The sequence below is a fragment of the Sprattus sprattus genome, assembly GCF_963457725.1.
Source record: "Sprattus sprattus genome assembly, chromosome: 12".
In the NCBI taxonomy this organism is placed as follows: Eukaryota; Metazoa; Chordata; class Actinopteri; order Clupeiformes; family Clupeidae; genus Sprattus; species Sprattus sprattus.
The window spans coordinates 22,380,086-22,395,300 of record NC_137910.1 but is presented as its reverse complement, the minus strand read 5'-3'; the positions used below and the strand labels follow the sequence as shown (position 1 = coordinate 22,395,300).

General features: G+C 43.3%; 1 protein-coding gene across 2 annotated transcripts in view; it reads right to left on the bottom strand.

Moving 5' to 3' along the window:
* Nucleotides 1-6,978: 6,978 nt before the first annotated feature.
* Nucleotides 6,979-15,215, bottom strand: part of anapc1 (anaphase promoting complex subunit 1) — a 47,055-nt gene continuing 38,818 nt past the window's right edge. For both annotated transcript variants that reach the window (XM_080849038.1, XM_080849039.1), the window contains exons 39-48: nt 13,607-13,693; nt 13,306-13,423; nt 12,403-12,480; nt 11,496-11,563; nt 10,806-10,929; nt 10,451-10,543; nt 9,771-9,857; nt 9,242-9,449; nt 7,684-7,818; nt 6,979-7,215 (exon numbers count right to left, since the gene is read on the bottom strand). In XM_080849038.1, coding sequence (XP_080705164.1) covers nt 7,094-7,215; nt 7,684-7,818; nt 9,242-9,449; nt 9,771-9,857; nt 10,451-10,543; nt 10,806-10,929; nt 11,496-11,563; nt 12,403-12,480; nt 13,306-13,423; nt 13,607-13,693 — 1,120 coding nt within the window. In that variant the 3' untranslated portion in view covers nt 6,979-7,093. The remainder of the gene's footprint in view (nt 7,216-7,683; nt 7,819-9,241; nt 9,450-9,770; nt 9,858-10,450; nt 10,544-10,805; nt 10,930-11,495; nt 11,564-12,402; nt 12,481-13,305; nt 13,424-13,606; nt 13,694-15,215) is intronic.

The following is a 15,215-nucleotide window of genomic DNA, read 5'->3' as shown; positions in this document are numbered from 1 at the left end:
GCTGTTACCACGTGAAAATGTGTGTGTGCAGTTAATAAAGTAGTTTCATAATTCATGCCATGTTTGTTTCAGTATCAATGGACTTGTTTCCAATGTATTACACAATATATAGTCTTTAAATTAAATAGTCTGATTATCCTCACCAAATATCTGCTGTATTCCTTGTGGGACTTATCCAGGCTGTTTCAAACCACTGCTTGCTTTTGGTGAGTTGGGAAAGTGATATTTCTTACTATTCAACACGAGCAATTAACATTGAATTGAATTTGTCCTCTTTGCTTTTCTTTCCCAGAGTGCCAGTCTTGTTCTGGATGTGTTAGATTGTTGTCACACGATGCAGCACAGTGCAGCTGGAAATTAATACTAAATGTGACTAAGGGTCTCAAATGTCACTGTTAGATGACAAGATGAATGAACTGAAGCTATATGCATGTAGAACTCTCATCTGTTAATACTAGTTGAATTACAGCAATACACTGTTCAAAACTCTGAGTAACAAAACAATGACTAAATGTATCCACAGAACTGGCAAAACAACCTCTTAAATATTCAGTGCTTGGAACCTCTAGTTTATCAGCACAGTTGAAATGTCTACACTGCCGCCTAATGTTCTGAATGTGGTATTACGTCCTCAGAAGAGAGGTCCAATTATGCAGCGTCCACTGCAGACGGAGATTGGGTATTTAAGACATTTCTTTCCTCCCAAACTTTCTACAGTTGTAGAATACCATACAGACTGAAATGTGACTAAAGTCATTCCGAAGAAATAAGTCACTCTAAAAGTACCACACTGAAAATGAGGGATCCCTGCCCATGACTAATACTCTTGGTCACTGTATACCCACTAGGTGGAGCTGTAGTCCAACAATTTGCAAGAAGGCGCAGTGTCAAGAGTTAACGCAAGATTTAATATGAAATATACACCCTGCCGAACAACCACAGCCAAGAAAACACCATTTGGCAAATATATAAAAAGACAAAAAGCTAGCCATGCACATATACTAAGGGCCCTCACACAGCCCTAAATGACCCATGAAATATGAAAGGCTAATCACACCAGACAAATGGTCATAATGACAGTCCACCAAATACATATACATACTGTTCTGTTCTGCCTTATCTTGTCTTTTCTTTTCCAAGTACATTTTGTGTAGGGCATAGTCAATGTAATACAAACCACAGTTGTGCTGATAATGTTCATTGTAGTTGTTGTAAAACAATGAGTGGCATGTTTGTGTATGTACCACACAGTGACTGTGTATAGACTCTAAATAGTACCACTCCATTCTTATACAGTGCCACTTGAAAGTATGTGAACCCCTTGAGCACTTAAGCGTTTTCTGTTGTTTTACCATGATTTTTCATTTTTTTATCACCAATTTTCCATAGATGAAATGTCAGGTTTATGTTTATCATTTGCATGTACTTGTTTAGAGGAAATTGTTTGAGAAGCTGAAAAACTACATGAAACATGGAATTAGTCCATTTCAAAAGTAAGTGAACCCCCAGCTGAATTGATAAAGTCAAGCAGGTAACAGATTCAGTGAAACTTATCTGGGTGAATAATTAGTCAATTGAGCAAACCGATCATCTGAGACATCCTTAGGGAAAGGTTTGGGCAACACAGATTAAAAGAGAGAGGAAACCAACCAAACTACTGTAGTGCCAAGGTGTACCCACACAGATCAACAATGCCGAAAGGAAACGAGATATCCGAGAACATCAGGAAGAAGGTACTGACAGCCCATCAGTCTTGGGAAAGCTATAAGACCATCTCCAAAAGATTCCAGCTCCATCCATCCATCCAAGACAAATCATTTTGAAATGGAGGGCATTCAACATGACCCCATCTCTGCCTAGAAGTGGACGCCCATCAAGACCATCACCAAGAAGCACCAGAAGAAGAATAAATCAGGTAAAAGTCAACCCACACATCACCTCTAAAGAGTTTCGGACCTCTCTGGCAGCATCTGGGGTAAATGTACATGGGTCTACAATCAGACGAAAATTGTTGGTTTTGATCGTGACAAAATAATTCTATCTCGGACTCATCTGTTTAAAGAAGGGACTTCCAGAAGGCCTTTGATTTATCCAAGTGCTCTCGGGCAAAGTTGAAACGGGCAGTTTTGTTCTTTCTTGAGAGCAGAGGCTTCCTTCTAGCAACCCGATCATGAATGTCATGTATATTCAATTTTCGTCTGATTGTAGACCCATGTACATTTACCCCAGATGCTGCCAGAGAGGTCTGAAACTCTTTAGAGGTGATGTGTGGGTTGACTTTTACCTGATTTATTCTTCTTCTGGTGCTTCTTGGTGATGGTCTTGATGGGCGTCCACTTCTAGGCAGAGATGCGGTCATGTTGAATGCCCTCCATTTCTAAATTATTTGTCTTGGATGGATGGATGGAGCTGGAATCTTTTGGAGATGGTCTTATAGCTTTCCCAAGACTGATGGGCTGTCAGAACCTTCTTCCTGATGTTCTCGGATATCTCGTTTCCTTTCGGCATTGTTGATCTGTGTGGGTACACCTTGGCACTACAGTAGTTTGGTTGGTTTCCTCCCTCTTTTAATCTGTGTTGCCCAAACCTTTCCCTAAGGATGTCTCAGATGATCGGTTTGCTTAATTGACTAATTAAGCACCCAAATAAGTTTCACTGAATCTGTTACCTGCTTGACTTTACCAATTCAGCTGGGGGTTCACTTACTTTTGAAATGGACTAATTCCATGTTTCATGTAGTCTTTTGGCTACTCAAACAATTCCCTCTAAAAAAAGTACATGCAAATGATAAACATAAACCTGACATTCCTTCTATGGAAAATTGGTGATGAAAAAAATGAAAAATCATGGTAAAACAACAGAAAACTCCTAAGTGGTCAAGGGGTTCACATACTTTAAAGTGGCACTGTACATATTCAGCCAACTAGAACAAAGGCTGAATCCATATGTTTATTCACCATATCTAACAGGAAATTATATATTTGAGTGCTTTCTACAGAGTGCATGACTACCAGAACAGAGCATGCAAGGCTTCCTCAAAATGTGCATCTGCTGTGCAACCTCATGGTCACCACTACATAGTGGACAAATGCTCTGCTGGCATTATCTTATCGCTCACTGTTTCTTAGAGAAAAAAAGTCACTAAACGAGGTACCATGAATCCTGCCATTTAATTATGGCATTTTATGAATATTGGTTTCACTGCCACCACTTCCGTTGCACTTAGGCCACAGTGGCAGGTTTTTACTGGAAACCAGTCATGTGACTAAAAGTGAACGTGTGTGAGCAGTATTTAGTTGGAATGGTTACCCATGCGAAACCCCCAGAGAGCGTAGGTGTCTGTTGAAGATTCTCTGAGCAGGTTCATACTGAGCACAGTCACCTGCATACAATAACTCCTCTGGATCACCATTTTCATTCGAGGGTACTGTTTAGGGAATGGATTGAGTTTATAAAGGGGAAACATACTTGTGTGCCTTGGCTTGCTAGTGTAGAGGGAAGCATTTTTTGTATTTCTATTCAATTCAAAATAATGCAAATGGTGTTACGTATACTGGCAGCCATTTGTCTCTGTTCAAATGATTGACTGCCTGTACTTTGACAAGGTCAAACGTGCTCTTTGTTTTAGATCATGCTTCTGCTGGTTTTTGGGGCCTTGGAAATCACCGCGCTATTCACAGATTGAAAAGCATTGCCCGCCCCCAACATAAACCACATGAATGACTGAGTAAGAGGAAGCCCCCACAACTATAAAAAACATACTTCAAAACCTTCAAAAGGGAGATCATACAAGATACGTACTGTAGGCTTATTTCACTTTAGCTGTTTAAAGTGAGACAGCATCCAGACTATGAGAGCTCATATTTAGAATGGTTTGAGGGAGACATGTTTTTTTTTTTTTTTTTTTTTTTTACAAAGGGTTGCTTTAATGTACAGGATTTAGATTCACACTGGGAATATTTCGCAACAAATTCACTGCTCAACAACCCACGCCTTCCCTAGATCCTGCGTTAACAGATATTGCATTGATAAGTTGGACTGGACACACCCCCAGCTCTGAGACCAGTGCCTGACGTAGGGAAATGAAAGTACGTGACTCAACAGCCTGACCACACGGCGGGGCCCTCGCTGTCAAACCCAACTGAAGGCTTCAGCTATTTCACAATCATATCTCAGTCTGGCAGATGTATGTAATGTAAGGCTCGCTCGGAATTCATACAGTGGCTTATTCTTTAAGAAATTATACTGCAGCATTGATTCATTTATAACATTGATCGTACTGTAAATGGGACCAATGCATCTTTTGTATCTTTTTGAAATTCTAAAGAGGAACAGGAAGTTTGAGTCACTATCTATCTATACCGCATACTTCCTCTTATCTCCATCAACCGTCCAATGAGCAAAGAGACTTTTATGGCTATTTCTCATGGCTGCTTGAAGTGTGACATTTCTGTTTCATTTGTATAGTTATGTAGATGCACTGGGTTTAGTGACGTCAAAAATATGTAATTTGAATTGATAACTGTCGTTCAACTCTCCATGAAGATGAGGATAACTTTAAGACAGGTCAATAAACAGTTTACTACATGGCTTGAAACGTATGTATTTAACTGTGCTTTCCTACTGGCCTTCTAGTTTGTATTTGCCTTGTAAACTTAACATGAAAGGACCAAACCCATTTACGTTTGTGCTCCGAAAATGCGTCTTAAACTACACGCAGTCTGTTAACACAGTTTACATTTCTATTCCAACGCGATGTCTACTCACCGTTTATTCTGAGAGCGGTGCAGAAGTCCCGGGCCAAACTTTCTGCAGTCGTTGGTCTTGAAAATTTCTGTTCGTTATTGAACATTTAGAAAATATTTCAATGGCGAGTGCCAATGTCTTCGGGTTTCTCATTTCTCTTGTCTTCATCTTTTTTCCCCCCTTAAAATCGTTGTTTCTTTTTCTTTGACCTGCCCTGGACATGAGTCATTCATAGCATGAAGGGCTGTGGACCGCGACTTTCCCTTTACGCAGTTGGTCACACCCACTTCATGTTCAACACTGACAACTTGCAGCAACGGCCCATATCTGAAATGATTGTGAATGAAAACTGTGAGGTGAAACCGTTCGCGATGTGACAACAAGCCCTTCCCATTCCAGACCATTGAATACATACCGCAACCGTCTCCCTTACACTGCAAGGGAGGAAATCCGAAAAGAAATATGTGTAAACTTTTCAAAAGTTTTTATCCAACAGGGAGAATGTCACTACATTAAAGATCTCCAGAATGGAAACGTTGTATTTTCACCTCTTTCCCAGTAAACTGCAAAAGCTGATTCCCCTTGTGAACTTTCTCAAGACAGACTTGTTTTGAATAAGGGCGTGGTAAAATTTCTTAGTGAGGGTGTGTGAGTGACATACATACAATATTTGTATGGTGACAACAATCCTTTCAGGGGCAGACTTGACACCACATGCTCAGTCAGAGCTGTTTTACTGGCTTTCAAGAGCACACCCATTCCTATCAATAACGCAGGCCTTAGTTTGCCATTTAGTTTGAATATCTGCCAAAGGGTAAGAGATGATTGATGTCAAACTCATTTTTGATCCTTAGTCTTCATTAACTACACACATTTTCATTTCATTTAATTTAATCTTCTCCCCCTCTTACAGACTAGATTAAACCATAACCAATGGATAAACGGAAACTTTTTGTGGCTTGGTGACATCTGCATAAACAGTTTCTAAACGTCTGGAAAACAAATGGGTCCGCCAGTTCCTATGAGCTGTTTATTGCCTTCCCACTGCTGTTGCTCAATCTAATTTTTCAGATTCCAGAGCTTTAGTGCTTCCTGGATCATGCCGTAGATTCCTCCCTTAATCTGATGAAGCAAAAAGCCAGTCTCTCAGCTCCGTCTCTGCCTTGGCCAAAGCTGAATCAAGGAGATAAGCAGACTCATCTCAATGGTACACTTTGCATGTAGACATGCTGTTAGGTACATCAAAGGCCCATTTGTTTACTCACAAAGAACAAGGGCCACATTAAGGCTTGCAAAGCTGTAGAGTGTCCTGTGTGTTGATTACAGCCAGTGCTAGCCTAGTTTCCTGTGGCATGTGAGGAGTCAGTGGGAACCGTGCCACAGGACAGTGGGAGCCTGTGGGGCTGCTAGATGCCGCAGTGTCCTCTTTCATCTCTGCACTGAGGAAACCAGACTGCAATTAAGTGCTTAGACACACACCACGTGTCTGTGCAAATGAACATGAACACACACACACACACACACACACACACACACACACACACACACACACACACACGTAAGTGAGAACACGCCAATCTCCTAGCAATAAAACTAGTGAACTCTTTGCCACATCCGGCAAGGCCAGTTTGTCATCTCAAGAGATTTGCCGGTGTGGGCTTCCTGATTGAGCCACGGGTGTTCTGCCCCTGCCAACACACACACACACACACACACACACACACACACACACAACACACACAGGCCTCAGAGGTGACACTTGTGACCCACCACAGAGCAAGCTGCACTATAGAAGAGAATGTCAGAGTTCTCCGTTGCAGCAGGGAGCAGGAGACATGCCTGAGATTTCATTTTCCATTTCCTCAAGTGCTACATTACAGGACTGTCCAAAGAAAGTGTCAAGGTCACAATAAACCTGAGAACTAACCAACAGCAGTCAATGGAGACATCCTTGGGTGAAACCAAGAAAAAAAGAAAGGACAGAATATTTCAGAAAGGGAGGGGTTGAGCTTGGTATTCAGCATAGCGTGGGAAGAGGTTTATTTGCTGAGGGATGTTTTTCATTTCACCAGGAATGCGCCTGTGAAGGTTCTATGCTGAACAACAGTTAGCTAAGCAACACGTACACGTACACAACACTGGCATCAGGTGACTCAGAACCAGTACAAAAAAGGCTGAGGTCTGGAATATTTAGAAAAAGATGGATTGCTCTTTATTTCTTAGTATCCCCATTATAACTATAAGTACAAATATTATACATGCTGCAAGGATGCAACGTCGATTTGTGTTTCGTCATCCGTGTGGGTGTGGCGTGAGCCGAGAAGGGAAAGGTAGGTACGGGTATGGGTCAGTGCACTGGCTGGGGGATCCCAGCTGTCCCCAGCAGCAGAGGAGTCAGACTGAGCACGGCCCGTACAGACACTCCCAGCTGACTGCATTTCACCAGCAACTCTGGGAACGAAGCACTTCCTGCAAGAACACACACACACAAGGATAAGAGTACAGCTCACACAGTATAATGATCTCAAGCATGGAGACGCTAGCAGTTAATTGTGGATGGGTTTAATTTGAACGATGATTATTTAAGTGGACGATATATCAGTGGCTTAATGTTAACTTTACTTTAAGCTGTGCAGATTTATAACCGAATGAGAGGCAGTCATTATTATTTTAAAAGTAACAAGACTTTAAAACGTGGTTAGGTCTTCTGCTGCAGCTTTAGTTTATTCTAAAGTAGAATAAGCAGCAAAGTTTCAGTCAACCGAGCCATTAACTATTCCTGCCGAAGAGCCAATCAACACGTTTATCGAGAGCACGGAAAAGAGTGATGCAATTTGGTTGGCTGTTCAGCTCAAATATCAATAACATTTCACCAGAATCATGGACTGGACCTTCAGTATTGGTTGTCAGTGGTATCCAGTGAAACTGAGTGTTTACCTTCTAGGTCTGCAGCAGCCATTTTCTTGAGGCTGGGGAGGGAGTGGTAGATCAGGAAGCAAGCCAGCATGTTGGTCTCTGTGTCCTCATTAAGAGGCTGGCCACTCATGTACCCACAAAGCACATGGCTGTTACCTGCCCAGAGGAAGCCATCATCACATTAACACATCACTTAGCAGCAACAAATCATAAGAACTTTACACAATTAGTGATATTCAGTTAAAAAAAATCTCACAGAAATAATGCCATTCACTAAAATCATCACAATAAGGACTAGGACATATCTGTCCTTGCTAAGGCAACATGCCTTGGGAGAGAATTTTTGCATGGAATACAAATTATCTCCTAAAACACAGTCTAAACCACTCTATGGTGAGGGTACCTTTGGGAAAAAACTAGCCTGGATACCAGCCTGAACTCCACCCACAAAATTTTTGGTGTGGGAGATTCAGTCTGGAGTCGAGCTAGTTGGGAGGGTTTAAACGGCCCCGAAAAGGGATCTGACCATTCAAATTGTAAGGGCGGGCTTTATACGTTGATGGACAGACATAGATAGAATACCGGTATACATCGAACAAAGATGGCGCCGTCTCGGGAGCTTAGTGGGACATATTTGATATGATTTAAGGTATCTACACGACTTTTTTATGTCTACATTGACTCGGTTAGTTGTGTATACGCAACACCAATGTTGCCTAGGATTGTAGGTCTTAACTTATGCACTCTAGACCATTATTGAAAGGTTATGCTAACAGCGTAGACAAAAAAAACATCGAAGCTAATGGTAGCTTCTAGCCTTGAGTGCTAATTAAGTAACGTGAGCAGGCATATCTCAACAGATATTGACAGCGCATTCATTTTGAAAGAGGAACAGAGAAACGCGATCAAGGCATTTGTCGATTGAAAAGATGTTTTTGCCGTCCTTCCTACGGGATCAGGTAAAAGTTTAATCTATCAGATGGTAATAATACTACGTTGCTCTGATTGGTTCTAGGTATCCAATTCAGCGAAGAGGAATTTTCTTTCCTGGTTCGTTGAAACACGCCCCATAATCACAGCCCAGTGATCCGGTCTCAGACTCATATTCTGACTAGAATTATGAGTATGACATCGTCAGGCTAGGAAAAAACCTCAAGGGGTCTGTCAATTAGCCTTACACCAGTGTCAATGAGGAACTTCTTCCAGTACTCTCTTTGAAGGACCTCTTCCTTACCTACGTGGTAAAGAGCTCTGAGCACACTCACACGTTGTGTGGATTCTCATGTTTGCCTGTAGAGCATTCTGTGGCACCACACATAAAACTCCCCACTCACAAAGGCATTCATGTCACTGATGGTGGCCACCGCCATGACAACCCACTGGCTGTGGAGGAACCAGGGGTGTTGCCAGGGCCTAGTAGTCCCTAGGACTGCAGATCAAAGCCTGCTATGTATTACTTGCACTGTACTTCAAGCCACCAATTTATGGCAATCCCCAAGGGGGTTGACGCAAAATGGAGGTCTTTCAGGTTTGGAATGCCCTTCTTGGGGGGCGTTTTCTCTGTAGGCGTGACGCTCACCAGCCAACCAGCAGTCGAAGGCGGAGTCAGCGGCGCTCTTCATGACCGGCAGGAACTCGGAGGTGAGGAGCAGGCCCCGTCCTTTCCTGTGAGGTGGCGTGGTGAGGCGTCTCTGCAGCCCGCGGCTCTCACACAGCTCCAGAACCAGCTTCATCTGGCCCAGGGCGAACGTCTCGCTCGCATCCCCCCGCTCCACCGCACGCACCGCCTGCACGGACACACACACACACACACACACCGCAATATCATACATGGAAACATGGTCTGGTTACAACTGACACAGCTATAGAATAATACCTTCTTGCATTAGTGGTACATTTTCAGTGAGTATTTTCCTAAAATGACTGCCACACCAATGATTACATGGAACAACATGGCAAATGACATTACCATGGAGACATTAACATGCACCACAACAACTTTGGGTGCCTGCAACAATCAGTACGCAACGCAAGATAATGAACACACTCCACTAAGCATGCAGTGTTTGAAAGGATGCTGGGATTGGTTTACAGAAGTGCACACTCACCTGATCAATGGCCATGTATGTGGGCAGCATCTCCGGGTTCTCCTGAGTTACACATTCGTAAAGGATGGCAGAGAATAAGGCCTGCTTCTGTGGTGGACATGAAGGACACACACACACACACACACACACACAAGCAATGAACGTCTCTTAGGAACTACTGAGGAAAACCTGGCTGACCACTATGCTGTCTTGGAAACTATTAGTTGTGTGGGGGGAAAACCGTCTAGGGGAAAGTAGGGCCTAATGGAAAAACAGCTCACAGGCTGTCTGGCCTCCCCCAGTCTGCATTACACAGTGCATATTTGAACACCCCGACACTCTATCCCACCCCGGCCAGACCTAGCTCCACATTAAAGGCTACTGAATAAGACTACTGCTTCTGCAGTCTATCTGCCCCTTAGGCCCTAAGGCTTAGGGCATTCACTCTTCATAATCTAGGTGTTCCTGAAGCTTAACCAGTAGAGCACTAACACCACGAAGGTAATGGGTTTCATACCCATCGAGCACACACCCTGTGGAGAATGTGGTTTTTTTTTGTGCTATACTGTTACACACTTTGGAGTAAAGCGTGTGCTTAATGAATACAGTTTAATGTAAACGTGAATGTAAATGTAAGCATTTATTCTGAAAGCGAGACTGAAGTTGAGTCTCTAGTGCGGAGTTGAGAGACTCCTACTCACGTGTTTGGCAACGCTGTCGGATGAGGCTTGGCAGAAGTACTCGGCGAAGGAGAGCAAGGCACCGTCTGAGGTGAAGGCCGAGATGGCTTGGGGCTGCGTGGGAGAGGAGGAGAGGAGAGGAAAAGCGTCAGCACTGCGGCACAGTGTCTCTCTTAAGTTACTGCTCATCTACTCCAGAGAGATATTTTTCCTTTCACCCAACAAAAAAAATTCCCTGTATGGAGTGGTGGATTTGTTTTAAAAAGGCAGATTTATAAGGGGGAAGGTATCAGTCCAATTTTTGTGACATCCCTCCCACATCCCCCCTCAACTCAAGTACTGGCTGTATTTATGAAGGTGCTGAAGAGTAACCCACCTTAAATGAGCTCACGTCGGGGTTGGGTGCCAGACGACTGTTCAGACCCAGTGGGTCGTCTTTATATGGCAGCTGGCCCGCCCGTAGCTTCACATACAAAACCCCATCTCTGGAGAGAATAGACCTACAGAACACAGAGCTATGAGTCTGGAGAAACCCTTGTATGACGAGGCAAACATGGCAGAGTCAAACAAAGACCATCACAAACATGAAAGCACCACACACACACACACACACACACACACACACACACACACACACACACACACACACACACACACACACACACACACACACACACACACACACACACACACACACAGGCACGCAAGACAAGTCAAACAAAACCCATCACACCCACAGACACACTGGAGAAACAAGTCAAAGAAAAAACATGCGCATGAACACAGACAACGATCACCGTACAGATAAAACAAATCATCCAACAACAAATCATTAATGGGAACAAACATCCAGTAAATAAACAAGCAAAAAACAAACATTATGTAACAGCAGACATACGAGATCGTTAGACAAAATCAACGCAACTCATGCCTCTGCACATTACAGATACGGCTCTACATCTCAAGAGTGCCTGCCCTGTTGTGGTTTCTGATCTCTGGCCGTCTACATGTAGACTTAAAACAGTCATCATAAATCACATGACAAAGATTACTGAGCAGGCCTTACTGTAGATGCTGAACGCCTTTGCTCATATCAATGGTAAGCTCCCAGTAGCGAGGACCTTTGACTCGGACCTGCACACAGGGGACATCGAACCATTCATATTAAATATATGAATAACATTCTGGAAGGAGGTGTACACTACAAAGAGCTTTCATGTTGTTTTGATTACATTTTTCATAAACATATTCATGTAAACTCTCAAAAAAGTGCAGTTCTTCATTTTCCTGAACAATCCATATAACATCTTCCTTCTTTGTTTAAGGAGTCTTTACTGTATTTATCATCTCATTAACAATGCTGTTGTAACCCTAGAAGCCTTTCTGGTTTTTTTTTCTTTCCACACAACATTTTAACACGTTTTGTTAGTGTTATTATACAGCCCCTAAGAATGTTTAAAAAAAAAGTTCCATTGGTTTGAATTGATTTGAATGGGCCATCCCAACGTTTGGAGGTCAGATATTTTTTTTACATTGACCGCTGCCACTGGCAACAGGTTTTGTGCTTCTAATTCACATCTTTCATATCATTCTGCAAGTGGTCCATTCACTTAGCATAACACAAATTCAATTTAACTTGAAGTCAGCAAGTAATAGGTTGCTGCACAACACCTGAAACTTTAAAGTTCTATTTGTGTGAACAATATTTTGTTAGCAGAAGCCAAGAAACAGCAACAAAATAAGAGGTATTTTGGAAGAACGCCTTGTATCGTTTTTCCTCAACCGTCTAATAAGCGACATAACATAATGAGCCGGTCAGTTTTTGATAAAATAAATCCCTTCAGGACTAATCATCCCGTCTGTTTTTATTTCCCCACACTGATCAGCGGACTATACATTATCCCATACCTATATATTCACTGTCCTCAGGCAAAAAGTAGTGTTACCTGAGGAACTCCCTTAAAACAACCTACCTCTTTAAGAAGGTGTAGTTCTGGCAACAAGGTAGGAGCCATCAACTCAACAGTCACCTCATCATACCATTTAGTCGCCTGAAAGGGATGAGCACAGAATTTTTTGTTAATGCTATAAAAACAGTTAAATGCGCAGATCAACTAAACAGCTTCATGTCATGCTGAGAGAGTGATTGTGCGAGTGTGTGTGTTTGTGTACACAGGGGAGGTTGCGCTTCGCAAACAACTGTGAACAGTGTGTCGCCCTGTGTTTGCATTTTCAGTTAATGAAAAAAATCAGCGTCTGACAACGCAGGCTGGGCAGTGGACAGGACTCCATTGGCGACCTTCAGCAGTCCTTCAAAGGGACGCCACTCTGGCCACACTGAAGCACCACACCAGGCAGTGACGCTCAGCACCCCCAGGGTTAGGCCAGGAGGGCCTAGCAGCAGGAGCGTGTCTGCACTGCAGCGTTTCTAATGCGGAAATGACAATGGCAGATTTGTCCTGTCTCTTTACCTGCGTCATTATGCATTTAACACCACAGGTGCTTGTGCCAACTGTGCAGAGTGGGGGGAAAAAAGAGATTCTATCTGCCAATCGGGAAAGCACCCCTAGCTTGTCTGTGTACAAACGTAAATTAAAACCTTTCAGCCTATGATGACATACTAAATCAACACAGGGAGGGATTGTGTCAAACAAGGGGATATAGTTACAGCCTTCATATGGGCCAAGTGAAATCACCACAAAATTATACCATACACATTATACAACCGTGCACCTCCTGTGCTCACATTAGACAATGTAAAAGTCCATGAGAAACGTATTAGAAGTTGAAGACCAACATTCGCATTCCCAAACACAAAAGGTTGGTCAGTTGGCATTGAAGCAGCCATTATGGGTGTGGGAGGTGGGTGGTTTTACCTTGTAGGTGACGTCCAGTAAGGCATGGCAGGGCTTGAGAGTGTCCACATCCACTGGCACAAGGAGACGAGGCTCTGCTGCCAGGACCCCGAGGTGCCTCAGAGCCTGGAGGTGGTATCTATCACACGCACACGAACAGACAACCAAATTAATAACATGTTCATGGACACACACAGATGTACATACATGCAAAAACCAATATGTACCAAACAAACTTAACACACATTCTCTCTTTCTGGCGGACACACACAGATATGTATTTAAGTGTGCATCTTATGCGGTGTACTAGGTGGGAGCTTACCGGTTGTCCGTGCTGTGAACAGGGAAGTGGGGGTAGAGTGCACACAGCAATGCGGCAATGGCCGAGTTGGACGTGCTAAGTGTGTACCTGAGAATGTCACAACAGTGCAAGGTAAGAAACACGTCATGTGGGACCACACACACACACACACACACACACACACACACAGAAAGTGAAATAAAACGACAAGATGAAAGTGTTGACAGAAAGTGACACCTGAGGTAGAGGTAGAGGAATAAAAAGAGACGAGATGAACTAGTACATCCGTTTAGAGCAGTTTGCACAGCACTTACAATAGATGCATGAGACATGAAAAAAATAAAAAAATCAGAAGCAAAAATGTTAGCACACTTAGCAGTCAGGACGCACAATAGCTGTGTGTCTGAGGGGAAATTATCCGCCCATTGTTTAATGACATCAGCGCTGGTCTTAAATCGGTCACTTAAAAATAATGGAGTTGAAGTGGCTACTGGAGGGAGTTCAACCTGTGGCACTGGTTTTGAAGAGGAGCACTTGTCAGGGAGGTTGACAGGAGTCAGATATTCCCCTCAGCAGCCTTTTAAAAATGCCAGCTCAAGAGCTCCCATCTCTGCCTACCACCTGCCACTCAAAACAGTCACCATGACAACCGTGATGAGGATTCTTTTCAGAAAAATGCAGCTCACCTTGTTTTCCCTTCCACCAACACACACCAACTCTCTTGTGTTACGGCAGAGATGTTAAAATAACCTCGCCTGCAGGGTGTTTTGAACATAAAGCTCTCATAAAACACTAAGAGGCCGCTTGTTAAACTACTATATCTGGTGACGCACCAGATACAGTAAATATGATACAGATTTCCACGGAAAGGACAGGAGTAGAGCACATGTGTACACGCTCGGGGAAAAATGGAAAAAGAGGGGGAGCAGAAAAGAGAGGAGGGAAGAGAAAAAAGAACAAGAGAACAAGTGAGAGATAAAGAGTACCGCACTACCATGTTCAGACATACGCAAGGGCATGTAAACACAATCTAAACTGTACAATAAGGCACTCATACAGCAGCTTTCGAGTGCCATACTAATATATGTGCAGCTGCTGGGATGAGGGAACCAGTATGAAATTACACAGTGGCTTGTCTGTCAGAGGGCTGAGGTAAGGACAACTGGAGCAGAGAGCGGCGTCTCTTTTGGCAAAGGGAAATGCCCGCCCTGTGGGCTCCACCTGGCACAATATTACCCCCAACACATTCCTGTGAGGCAGGGGGGTGGGGTTGCAGGATGGTTACTGCGGTTTATCAATGTTCAACGCTTTCGTAAGGTCATAAGACTGACTAACAGGTACATGCATGGTGTTTCATGAGAGAGGCCGTACTTACATTAGCATATACATACATGTTCATTGACACGGCCAAACCCTTTACATGAAGCTACACTGAAGAAGTACGTCAAAATATGTCATCCCAAGCAATGATTAACGGCCCAGAGCACTTGGGCTACATGCTCTCATTGTGAGTAAATGTTTGTGTGTGTGCAGTAAAATGTGCCTGGAAGCAGGCTGGCGGATCCCTTTGAGTAAACACCCTTCTCTGTATATCCAGTTCTACACAAATCTGCACTTGAAAAAAGATGTG